The 12,942-nt window shown below is 34.5% G+C and overlaps 1 protein-coding gene across 2 annotated transcripts in view; it reads left to right on the top strand.

Moving 5' to 3' along the window:
* The first annotated feature begins 1,875 nt into the window (after positions 1-1,875).
* The window catches only part of LOC122002413 (protein ENHANCED DISEASE RESISTANCE 2-like), a 39,529-nt gene continuing 28,462 nt past the window's right edge, over positions 1,876-12,942 (top strand). The window contains exons 1-8 of one of the 2 annotated variants that reach the window (XM_042557570.1): positions 1,876-2,357; positions 2,929-3,003; positions 3,193-3,246; positions 3,699-3,764; positions 4,732-4,787; positions 4,907-4,983; positions 8,400-8,525; positions 12,404-12,438. In XM_042557570.1, the coding sequence (XP_042413504.1) occupies positions 2,115-2,357; positions 2,929-3,003; positions 3,193-3,246; positions 3,699-3,764; positions 4,732-4,787; positions 4,907-4,983; positions 8,400-8,525; positions 12,404-12,438 (732 nt within the window). In that variant the 5' untranslated portion in view covers positions 1,876-2,114. The remainder of the gene's footprint in view (positions 2,358-2,928; positions 3,004-3,192; positions 3,247-3,698; positions 3,765-4,731; positions 4,788-4,906; positions 4,984-8,399; positions 8,526-12,403; positions 12,439-12,942) is intronic. The other variant, XM_042557569.1, reaches the window with a different exon arrangement.

Here is a 12,942-nt window from a genome sequence, read left to right on the forward strand (position 1 = left end):
AGTGTAATTATATAGTTAAGATAAACTAATACCTAATTACACTACGATCTTCCAATAGTTTGTTCCTTTCCATCTTGATCGTGAGCTACTGTTTATAATTTATAAGGTATTGATAACATGATCCTCTGTGTGTGACACCACACACCATGTTATCTACAATATAAATTAATTGAACAACTACATTTATACATTTATAAATGTAGACATTTGACCAATGTGATTCTTATTTCTAGATAAATGTTTATACCAAAAGCTAGACTTTTAATATACATCCTAACAACCTGCCCCTTTTGTCTCATACTAAGCCGGACGGAAGGACCACTCGGTTGATATCGCGGCTGGCCGAGCGGGACATCTGCTCAGCTAATCATATGAAGGCCCTGGCGCTGCTCGCATGAACGGGAGAACCTTAGTGGCCATGGTTCCCGTTCGGTCGAGATGAAGATCGCTCAAACTTCATCCCCTGCTGTTAACTCGTGCTAGTCACTCGCCGGGCATCAGGAGCTCGGGCCAGAGTCGAGCCGATTTGTCGAGATGCCGGGTCGGCTTTCCGTCGATTGGGGAGGTGATTCGCCCGGTCGGGCGCCTACAGGGTGTTGACCACCTTGACCTCCCGTCGGACGGGCCCTTGTTGACCACCTTGACCTCATGTCGGTTGCCCCCTCCTCTACCACCGGATCAATTTATTTTTATCATCCGATAGTGTTAAAACTTTTATTTTTTTAACACTACTATCAAATTCTCATTAAGATGTAGTAATCATTATCGATATATTACAATCGGATCTTATAATACGAACTCTTACCTATTTAATACTATATTCAAGTTCTCAAAATATAACGGTTGTTATTGAAACATTACAATCAGATCTATCCTTCTAAAGAACAATCTAGTATTAAAATAATAATTTAATTAATTTATTCATTAAATATTTATTATAATTTAATATTAATTGACCATCGAGTAGGGATCCTATGTCCCGGATCCCTGGATCAATCCTGATCCCTTTACTTATTCATTAGTTGGTTAAGTTGGATCTCACTTATTTAATTGATAGGGTTCAATTCATCGACCCAATAAATAAATAGAGTTTCTTCTAATTCAAAAAATTTTGGATTAAAAGATCTGACCTCATCTTAACTCTTTTTTAAAAGCTTTTTATTTTATAAAAATTAAAAAGGAAAGGCTTAATTTTGACGTGCTCAACGTCATATTAATTAAACCGTGGTTTTGTGCATGACAGCACTGTTCTTTGTTGACGTGTTCTTGCGTTTTGGAGTTGGATTGGTAATGCTCTATTAAAGCAACTAAACCCGTCATTTCGTAAGGTCTATACCTTTCCACGTAACGTACCCTTGTTTTTTTTTAATAGTTTAATATATATAAAAAATTTGATAAACTTAGATTCATTGGTTATTTTTAGAATCATATTATATACAATTTTATATAAATAAAAAATATAATGATTAATTTAAAAGTCTAATATCTTTTAATTGTATGATATATTTAAAATAAAATATTTTACAAATATATTATAATTAAAAATTCAACTATAAATATTTTATCGTGATACCATACTCGGGGACTTGAATAGTTTAATACAGACCAGCGAGAGAATTGGAATGCACTTTCTTGCCTTTAAAAATCAAATACACTTTATATAAAATTGTACGCGTACCAAGAAGATAAATAAAACACCCGGTTCATCCCTTCAGCGAACCAGTCCGAATGTAATCAAGGATGGTCCTCCTCCGATCAAGAGGGATCCCAGATCTCCTGTTTCCTACGGACCATGCACCACCCTATTCCCTCGAACAATTGGTTGAAGCTTTGAAATTCCTCCCCGCGTGTCATCCTCGACGGCAAAAATCTCCACCTGTCCCTCCCACTCAGTTTTGAACGTATCGATGACAAGTACAACCTGGCTACGACAACGGCTTCTACCCACTGGCGGAAGAATACTAACGCCGAAAAAAAGGAATCAATTATAAATCTTTTGGTTCCGATCTCTTTCTCCCTTGAGCCGATCCTCTGTAGTTTTCCTCGGTCGCTCCGGGAATCGGCATCAGCAGGGCTTCTCGGCGCCAGGGGGAGGAATTGAGGTCGCTGCCGTGATGGAGGAGGAGAAGGCGTCCCAGGCGGCGGTGGCCGCCGAGGCGTTATCCGACAAGGAGGGCCACGGATCCGACTGTAGCCCCCTCGTCGGTGGAAGCGGCAGGGAGATCCACTATGGCGGCTGGGTCTACCACCTTGGGGTGAACACAGTCGGCCATGAGTATTGCCATCTCCGATACCTCGTCCTCAGAGGGGCGTACATCGTCATGTACAAGAGGGACCCTGAAGAGCACCCTGGCATGGTGAGTGGAATGAACTCTTGATGGATTCCTTCATTTTCTGTTCCTCGAGTTTTCGTTTATTATTATTGTTATTTTGCCTAGTTAGTTTTTTGGGCTGATTAGCTTTTCTGTGGACGGAGTTGTTTCTACAATGCATTTACTGGTCGGTGAATAATTGGACTGACCTTCGATGAAAGTAACTTATGTTTTTCTGATTCTTTAATAAAAAGTGAAGTAACAAGGTAATTGATACTTAATTGTGATCTTGATATGGTAATATGCAAAATCCTTTACTAACCCGAAGCTTTTGCTATCATGCGTGGCAGTTTGGTAAAAAGCCTGCGGTCACCCTGCAAACAAAAGCTTGTTGTCATAAATTATGCTTCGGTTAAATCCATGAAGGAGCTGTTCTTGGACTTTGCTGACTGCTTTGATCTTTTACTGTTGAGATGACATTAATTAGTAGTTAGATATGAATCTGAAAGTGAATCTGACTACTATTCTCTCTCTTATTTTGCTCCATGTATGGTTACATTAGATATGTAGTATCAGTATATTTATGTGTGCTTTTCCTTTTATGTTTTTGCAACAGAAACCAATTAGGAAAGGATCTATAAGTCATACTCTCAAGGTTGAGGAGGTAGGGCGCCGTAACATCAATCATGGGGTAATCCTCAAACTTTCATCTTTCACTCAAGGGATAACCGGTGCGTGGTCTTAGTGATTTGCATTATGTTTGAAAAATGTGCAAAACTCCAGTATGCTTCATGATATCTGTTTCTTTGTTTGCTCTTTTTCCCGTTGTGGTGTCACACAATTTTTCAAGATCTCTAATCTTAATATTTCCTTCTAGCAGGAACTGTATGTTCTGAGGTTTTACAATCGGTTGGAACAAAGAAAACTGGGAGAAGTAAGCTAATGTTCTATTTAAATTGATTTTACACAATGTGTTGTGTATTATGTATATATAATGATATGTTTTTTTTTTTCAAAATGCAAAATTGCAGTAGGAAATCTACTTTATCCTGCTAAAACTCTATGGCTACAAAAGATTCCATGACATCGAACTAGCTACCTCAAACAGTGATCCAACCTTGTATACTATAGTTTTAAATGAAACAATGGCAGAAGTGTATTTCTCACTATCATATACATTATTCTTGGTCTCTTTTTTTTTTCATTTTCAAAATGTTTAGTTCTTTACAAATTTTTCCTTCTTTACCTTACTTGTGTTAGTCTATTCTCCTATTCCTATTCATTTCAGCTGCATATGTTTCTATTAAATGCTCTTCACAGAAGAAAAATGATCTGAAAAAGATATTTGATGCTGACTGTGCTAGTTGATTTATGTTCTCTTACTAGATTGCTTGTGCTTCTGCTGGAGAATCACATAAGTGGATGGAGGCATTTGAACAGGCCAAGCAACAGGTATGATAATAGGAATGCTGTTCAGTGTTTTGTTTGCTTATAGACAAACAGTATGTTACTCTTCATTAATCCTGCAAAGACATAACATGATTGTTTATATTTTACAATTAAGCCAATCTTGTTCATGTAATTACATATTAGCCCTCTACACAACTTGGTGATTCATGTAACTAAACCAAATAGATGGAACTATCATTAATTGATGACAACGATGACGGTATTAGTCTTTTGCATTTTTTAGGAGCATAATCTATATTCCAAACTTGTTATAACTGCAATTCATTTAAGGATCATGAAGATATTTAGTGAAAAAATCAACAAAGATATCACAGAGGCTCTTGCAAATTTTCAAGAAACCAACTTTTGTTTAAAAAAAAAAGTCATGATCAATCTAATTTTGGGCTTTTGATATGCCATTTTTATATAAAACCTTAAACTTAGAACTACCAATATGTGACTAAACCTACTATACCAATAACTCTATTAACTTTAATACACTTGCTATAAGAAATGTACAATTTCTTTATCATCATATTTGTATTTCTATCTTAATGTTTGAATTAGAGTGGCATATGTAGAACTCATAAAGTATGTCAAGAATGAGAAGTTAAAGATTTTCAAGAGTCTAATATCTATGCATCCACATTGCATTTACATAAATAATTTGTAGCACTATCTACCAATTTTTTGACTGAAGATTCAATTCATTTTTGTGAACTTGGAAATTTCATGCTAATGCCACCCCTGAGCTTTAGCAGCACTTCACAACCAAAAGTCATAATCCAAAGAGATTACATGGCAATTCTATTATTTATTTACACTGAGGCAGATGGGTGTCTTCATCTCTTTTTATCTTGAATGCTAGGTAGAATCATTCCTTAGACAAAGTTATCAATGCTAATATAGTCCTTGCATTTCTTTTTACTTTCCCCCCCTTGTTCCAATGCTGGCATTATTTCTGTGGCAGGCTGAGTACAACTTGTTGAAGGGGAGTACCCGCCAAAGATTCAACATGGATGGGGAGTATGCTTCATTTTCTTATGTGACATAATTTTAACAGATCTCTATTTCTAACTAGATCTTACATTGAAGATAAATTTCCTTTGTGTTCTCATGCCTCATAGCGTTTTTTATTCAAATAGATTTAATCTTGAAGGGCATCGTCCCCGAGTAAGGCGATACGCAAAAGGCTTGAAAAAATTGATAAAAATTGGTAAAGGTAAGCAAAGCTTCTGGATGTAGTTCTTTACTTTTCTATAGATTTTATTGTAAAATGGATTCCCCATTTATCGCCAAATGATCAATTTAAAATACATTCTGCTTCATATATATCACTTTACAAAATGAGGGTTGATTCATGAATGTTGGCATGATATTTTGCAAATAGAAATACTTTCTGGAGGAAGTTTTGTGACATGTAAGTTTGAAGTATCTTTGTAAAGGTTGCACTCGAAAATTTTAGATCTTTCATTTAGTTTTTTTTTATCTTCACTTTCCTCTCTGAACGGTGTGTCTACACTCAAAATTAACATTCTACTGCCATTTTAAAAGGATAAAGTTCTCGAATTTGTTTTCTTACATCTCTAGTTTTGTCCTGTGAGAGGTGTGAATTTGATATTTTTGGCAGTTTCAGAGTTCTAAACATACATGTGATCTAGTGCTTCATGCCAACTGGGAGGAACAATGTTTACATTGCATCTGATGATGTGCTCTAAGTGTTCCACATTCTGTTACTTTCTACTATGCTCACACTGTCACACAGGAGCAATATAGCTTGTTTAATTGGATGAAATGAATACAAAAATGCACAATGAGTGTTTTTTTTCATGTGGAAAACTTATTCCTCTTCCACTTCTCTTCCCTCTTAATCTACCCAAGTAAACTAGCCATAAGTTTATGAAGTGGAAACAATGATTTATTAATAATTTTAAACTATATTTTCTGTTATTAGTTTTCATAATAGATGAAAATAATAAATAAAGAAACTTATTGATAGCTGTTCAAATGTGTCTTCAAGGTAAGAGACAAAATAAGACTGATTTAGCTTATTCAGATATTGAAGTTAACCCTAAACGCTAATTATAAATTAATTGGACATCATTATTAATCTGTAACTCATTTTTATTCTTATTGATAATTTTGGAAGCTCGAAAATCTAAATTTTTCAAAACTTTATTTGTTAAAAATAAAAACAAAATTAAATAAAAAATATTTTTAAATTTTTAAGTATGAAGTTTAGGTCTATTACATACATAATCAGTTTTCCCTTAAAGTAGACACAAGTAATATAAAAGAAACTAAGTCTGATCTTTCATTCACTTCCTACTTATTTTTTGGTCAAAGGAAACAAAAGGGAAATATTGTTGGAGAAATCTTTCTATCATTTTATTTTTGTTCACATTTCCTTCCTTCATATGAAATACACACTAAAAGATACTAGCTTGATCAACTTGAAGCATGTATCAATTTCATTTAAAAGCAATTTAGTATTGAAAAGTGATTATTTTCTTATTTTTTTAGGAAGATCAAGCATATAACAACCAGAACAATCAAGTCTTATCTCACTAGGGGGTAGTATGGATCCTTCTACGTCATTAGGCTTTATCCCCTATTATATCATCATTAATATTTAAATAAATTTTATCTTGTTTTATCGTTGTTAAACAAGTCTTCTTTGGTCTACCTCTTTCTCATTTAATGTGCGTATTTATTATAGTTTCACATCGTCTAACTAGAACATTTATTGGTCATTTCAGTATATGTTTGTACCACCTTAAATGCGTCTTCGAAGTTTTCATTAATAGGTGCAATCCTAACTTTCTATTTAATATTCTCATATCTTATCGTGTTCATCCTCATATATTCGTACATTCACCTTGACATCCTTATCTCTGCAACTCTCATCTTTTGCTTATGTGCTTGAGTCATAGCCCAACATTTAGTCTCCTAATATATAGCAAGTTTAACCACCGTTTTATAAGACACTTTAGTCTCTCCTTTGTTTTAACCATTCCATTTGTATTCTATATAAAATATCTCTCTCAACCCCTCTATCCTTTCAAAAAAGTATCCGCATTTAAGTTGGTATAGGTATGGGCATGTACTTAAAGAACCAATAAATGCTCGATGCGAAATTATGACAAATATAATCATTAAATGAGGAAGAGGAAGACAACTTGGTTAGCAATGATAAAACACGATAAAATTTATTCAAATATAGATGATGATGTAATAGGGATAGAGCACAATGACATAAGATGATCCATATAGTTGACCCAAGTTAGTAGGATAAGGCTTGGTTGTTGTTGTATGGTATTAGAGCAATAGGTATCACTTGTCTCCTATTTTTACCACACAATCTCTCTTTTCTTGTGTTTGTCACCCTTATTCGATCACCTTGTTGAGCAATCACCATCCTTAAGGTCCTTTCATCCTCACTCGACATAAGTCCTATTGAATGCATGTGTTGGGGTTCTTAGAAATAGTATGGTTGTAGAGCTTTCCCCTCTCACTCGATCCACATGCAGTATAGGTCATTGGCAAGAAGTCACTCTTGGTTGATTTTTCTCCTCCCTTATCTTTGAGGCAATCTTTATTTTTGGCTTATATGGCCTAAGATTACATTGATTAAATACATCTAAGTCGTGTGTCATTAAAATGCTAAAAGGAATACAAGTGAGTGAAATCATCAATTGTCAAAACGTATTTCAGCACGTCTAGGTATCACTGAGCAACTTTAGTTGAACCTGACTAGCACCATAAATATCCATCCTCCTGTAAAATCTGAGGCTAAAGAAAACATAGAATGAGCATAAAATTGTAAAGTGGGTAAACAAAAATTGATGTGTATGAACTATAATCTTATTTAAAACTTTAAGAATCATTAACTGATTCATATTTTAACATTAGAGTTTTACTTAAACAAATAATTAGTATTTAATCTTTATATCATTTATTCAAATCACACATGTTTATATCAACAATAACACATGTAAACATTTGTCGTAAAGAAAATAAATAGATTAAGAAGTGAGTCATTGGAGCCACTTGTCGGAGCCAAGTCCATGGATATGAATATTTTTTGACACATGAGCTGAAGCCCTCACCAGTGATAAATATTGTTGATGCAATAATGACCTCATGCAACATATCAATATAGACCAAACCCATGTACCCTGTGGCACACAAGAGCTTTGATCATATAGCTAGACTCAGTTTTTTACCTGTTAGCATTTGCTTCACCATTTTTTATAATAGTCATTTATTCACTTTGGTATTCACATTTGAAGCAATTTACATTTAAGATATGGTTAGTTTGCAGGACAAATCTATGCCACCATTTAGTAATTGTTGCACTAATTTACCAATGTACTAAAACATGGCTTCAAGATCTAAACTATAACATAGAAGGAACATGTTAGTATATGATAAAATCAATATCAAATATGGAAGGTGAAGAATTCTTACTATGGACATAACATTCATAGTGAGCTTGGTTAAGGTCCAAATTTGTTGTACAACAGCCATCAGGAGCTTTGGGCATTTAAGCTATGCATGCAAACAATGAGGATAATCACATATCATATGTTTCTAATGCTAATTTCTTCAGTACACTAATTCTATTTGTGGTTACAGGTCCAGAAATGCTTATTCGACAATCGTCAGGTCTTGGAAGCAATGCGAGAAGAGGGGCATATTTTGAAGGAGATATAGGAGATGTGATTGAAATGCATGATTGGAAATGTGTTCGGACTGTCAATGGTACCTTTCTCTGTCATTGCTGCACTCATCTAGAGAAAAAAAATAAAGAAGCTTATAATAGGTACTATACGTAATAACTAGCTTGGAAGTTTCAAAATGGATTCAAGAGATATATGCATAGCTCAATCCTGTGATGGCATCTACAGGTTAAGATCTTAAAGGCATATTGGTGGGAACTAGGATTAACCCCTATAAAAGGAACACTGATTAAATTGGTAAATGATTGTAAGGATATGAAGTTTACTAATTAGAGAATATGATCAGTTGGAGATACATTAATGGGAAAACAATTAAATTAAATCTTAAAGAAAACAAAAGCTGAAAAGAAAACACTAAACCATAAATAGAGAAAATAGATGCTTGATACACTCTAAGCTAAAGGGGACTACTTGGTTTATACTCTGGTTTTAAAATGAACCATTTATCAAACCTTTCTATGGGCCAATTTTATGCAAATTCTATAAGTTAAATCTTGCGGCATTTTTTTTCATAGTATGGAATCTAATTTAACTTGATCTAATGATTCTTTCATTAGCTTATTTTTCTTTATCGTTAAAATATTATCCATAAATTGGTTTTTAGAGTTTATCTAGTTTGAATTCTTAGATCTACAATTATTTCAATTATTGGCCTAAAACATGCTTCATTAGTTATTTGAAACAAGAAGAAACTGAAATGATTGATAATTATTGACAGTAAAATTTGCAACTCTACATGTGAAGGGATGTGATCAAGCCTGACTATGCGCTTCGAGTGAACCCTACATGGACAAGGAGTTTCAAGGAAAGACATCAAAATAACATCAAAATAAGCATATAAGGATACCATAACTCTTACTTTTGACCCACTCAAATTGATCAGGTCCTAAATTCACCTAATTAAACCTACGTTTGGTCTAATCAAGCCCCATACTTTCTGAATTAAGACCAGTTAAGATTGAACTTTGACTGTTTATGACTTAATCAAGGCTTGGTTGATGTAATCATAATCCTGTGATTTGATCAAGAATATAGTATAGCTTTATGAATATGATCCAAATTTAAACGTTAACATGACCAAGCTCCATCCCAACTTGATTGGCATGATTAAGATCCTCATGCTTCATCAATATGATTTTATTTGGACTTTGACCAAATGACACATGGCAATTTGTCAATGTGGAAATATTTTAACACTAATGTGGCACCATGCCAATGTGAACATGACATCATAAATGACAATATGAAACTTAGAATGATCAACAACAAAAGAAGATTCACGAAGATGACAAAGGTGCTTTAATGACCAAATAGAGTCTCTCCTAAATGTCTCCATGGAATCAAGACAACAATTGACCATGATAAGGTTAGCTTACATGAGATTGGGATTATACATTAACTCCAAGCAAAAAGTAATTAAAATCCCTAACAAAAGTGTTTCATGATAACTTCCCTATTTATGATCATGACAAAGTAATTTACATCTCCACAAGACAGGCAGATAGTCATTGCATGCAGGTGGGATCCTCTGGTCCGCAATTTGTGGACCAGAGGATCATCCACTTTCTTTGATTGGTTCATTTTGATGAACCCCACCTGTTAAACGGGTGGGGTCCATCAAAATCAACCAATCCATGCAGTGGATCATCCTCTGGTCCGCAAATTATGGACCAGAGGATCTGTCCTCCATTGCATGGGGCATTGCCACTAAGAAATCTGGAGGTCAATTTCTGATAGCGAAACGCTATCAGGTTCCTGCCCTCCCCATGCAATGGTCACTGTTCAAAGGCAAAGCCACCCGTGATTTACCTCTCTACAAATGACCGTGTGACCGATCGTGTGGAGTGCCTGGGTCAGTGTATGTACTTCATTTTAAATGTGGAAGAGACTATTAAAAACTTACCAAATATGTGCCTACTCTTGTCTTTAGAAGAGAAGGATCATGCACACTATGAGAAGGGGATGGTATTCACCAAGTCAAATCCTTCCCAAAGTGTCCAGAAGAATAGGGCATCATACCCATACCTTGCCAAAATAAACAAAAGAGAAGAAAAGGCTTCCTAAAGCTTAAGAAGAAAAAATAAGGATTGGGAAGAAGCTCTACAACAAGGTAAGAAGGTAAGAGGGAAAAATCATATGCCTTCATGATCACTACCCATCCTCTTTTCCTGTCTTTTTCTTTACTGTAACCAATCAAGAAGTCCAATAAAGATGATACTGGTGACAACTCTGGCCCAGTAACTCAAAAAGGTCACTAAGGGCCGAGGGCAATCCATGCAACAACTCAAGGGCAACTGTTGGGTAGAAGCTAGTCCGAACCAAAGCGCAGTTGTTGAGGTTTCATGATGAGCCAAGAACAAATGAACATCAAGGCATACCCAAAGCTAAATATGAACAAGGGGAGATGAACACCAAATTGAGAACAAACAAAATGCTTTTAAGGATTGGAACAATCATGAACAAATAAGTCATAAATGAAAGTGTGCTAAGGGGAACACCTTGTTGGGGTTGCTCTATTGATAAATTCTAGCCCCTAAAGGGGGTTGCTTGAACAAGAAATTAATTGAACATGTTGATAGGAAAAGGAATCACCTTGTTGGGAACACAGTATGGCTGGAAGGCCTTCTAGTGCGAGAGCAAATTTTATTATACAAGGGATCATGGAAAGACAACAGGGAGAACATCTAACCTTTAAGCTAGCATGAGCAAGAGGAGAGTAACATCTATGTGATACAATAACACAAGAAGTCAATTGCCACTAACATGAACTCAAAAACAAACATAAACAAAATTTATTGTCTCTTTCCAGAACCTATAATGTTCCAAAGTTTGCACTGTTCCAAATTAAGAACAATATCTGATTTGCAATATTATCAAAAATCATATTGTTTGGACTACATTTGTCTCTGATCTTGAAGTTGATCAAGATTTGATCATGCAAAAATAAATTCAAAAGACTTTATATCACCTGAATTCTTATAACATTATTATAGAATCTATAGAATTTTGAACCAAATATCCACCATTCAGAAAGAAGAACAATGGACTATATACGGTCTTACCAATTATCAAATTGATCGAACTATGGGAAAGACTCTAATCATAAACTTAATGAAAACTGATGGCTTGATAAATGAATTTTGTTGTGAATTTATTTCATCTTATTCTTGCCACCTTTTATGCTGTCTACAGTTCTTAAATTAACATCTTCACCATTAAAAATGAAGAATCATGTCTCTCATAAACAAAGGTGCATGATGATCAACACCAAAACTGAAATGATTCTTGTTATAAACTTGGTAAAACTAGTCACTCATTTCATAGTGACTTTATTTCATTTAAATGTTCTCAACCTTTATGGGATGGTGTTTATAGACTTTAAAATGAAAATCCCATTGTCCATAATGATGGAAAACTCCTCTTCCATTCATACTAAGAAAATCAAATTGGTCAGTCAGTCTACAAGGTCTTTGATCTTAGAGGTGATCTTGACTGAATTACCACATTTCGCTCACTCCTGAATAAACTCCGAATTAGGACTTCCAAATTTCACCCAAATGATAAACAACATCCATTTGGATTAGTCAAAACATCAAATGCTCTTAGATCAAGTTATAGAGAACAAATTAAGGAAAAATATATAATAACATTTGAACTTCATAATTATTATAAGACAGTCAATATATGACACTTGCCAATGCTTGTTTTTGTGAGTTATCAACAAAATAAATATCCTTGATCGTGTTCTATTTTGAATGAAACCTCCCCTAGATCCTTTGAATCTTGGTGTAGTTGTATATGTTAATCATTGAAATATGTACTTGAAATCAATTTGCATGGACCTTCTTTCTTGCTCCTTCCTCAACGGTTATACTATCTCATTGTCCCCATTTTGTGCAGGCGTTAGAATCTTTGAGGATGTCTCCAATTCCAAGGTCCTATCTTGGTTCACAGTTATGGAATTTTTTTAAGTTGTAAAAAAAATCCTTGTTTAATTTTTTATCTCATCTTGCAAAATTGTTAATATAATGCTAAGTGTGTCTCAAGGTAATATTGGGGTCATGGCATATCATGTTGGTTGCAGTGTTTATTTTTTGTTTGAAGATTTTAGATGATACTAGAACCACCTGCTTTGATGTCATTTTGAGAAATAAACACTAGATATGTATTTTAAGCTATAGCTAAAGCCAAATGGTTAGAATATGCAATGGGCAACTTATCTTTGATCACTATTGCAGAGACAACCAAAATGAAGTTTCTAAGAATCTCTACAAGCCAGTACCATGTGTGGTTCCAGCAAAATTGTGTCAATGGTACTAGTATTTATGGATTCCTATTCTACCTGCTTCTCACATCGATCTTAGTGGAAAGTTGATAGCTAGGAAATATTGATTGATTGGATGAATAAATTATCATCAATGGTTAAAAATTTCTTCGCT

This window comes from Zingiber officinale, chromosome 7A (assembly GCF_018446385.1).
Source record: "Zingiber officinale cultivar Zhangliang chromosome 7A, Zo_v1.1, whole genome shotgun sequence".
In the NCBI taxonomy this organism is placed as follows: domain Eukaryota; kingdom Viridiplantae; phylum Streptophyta; class Magnoliopsida; order Zingiberales; family Zingiberaceae; genus Zingiber; species Zingiber officinale.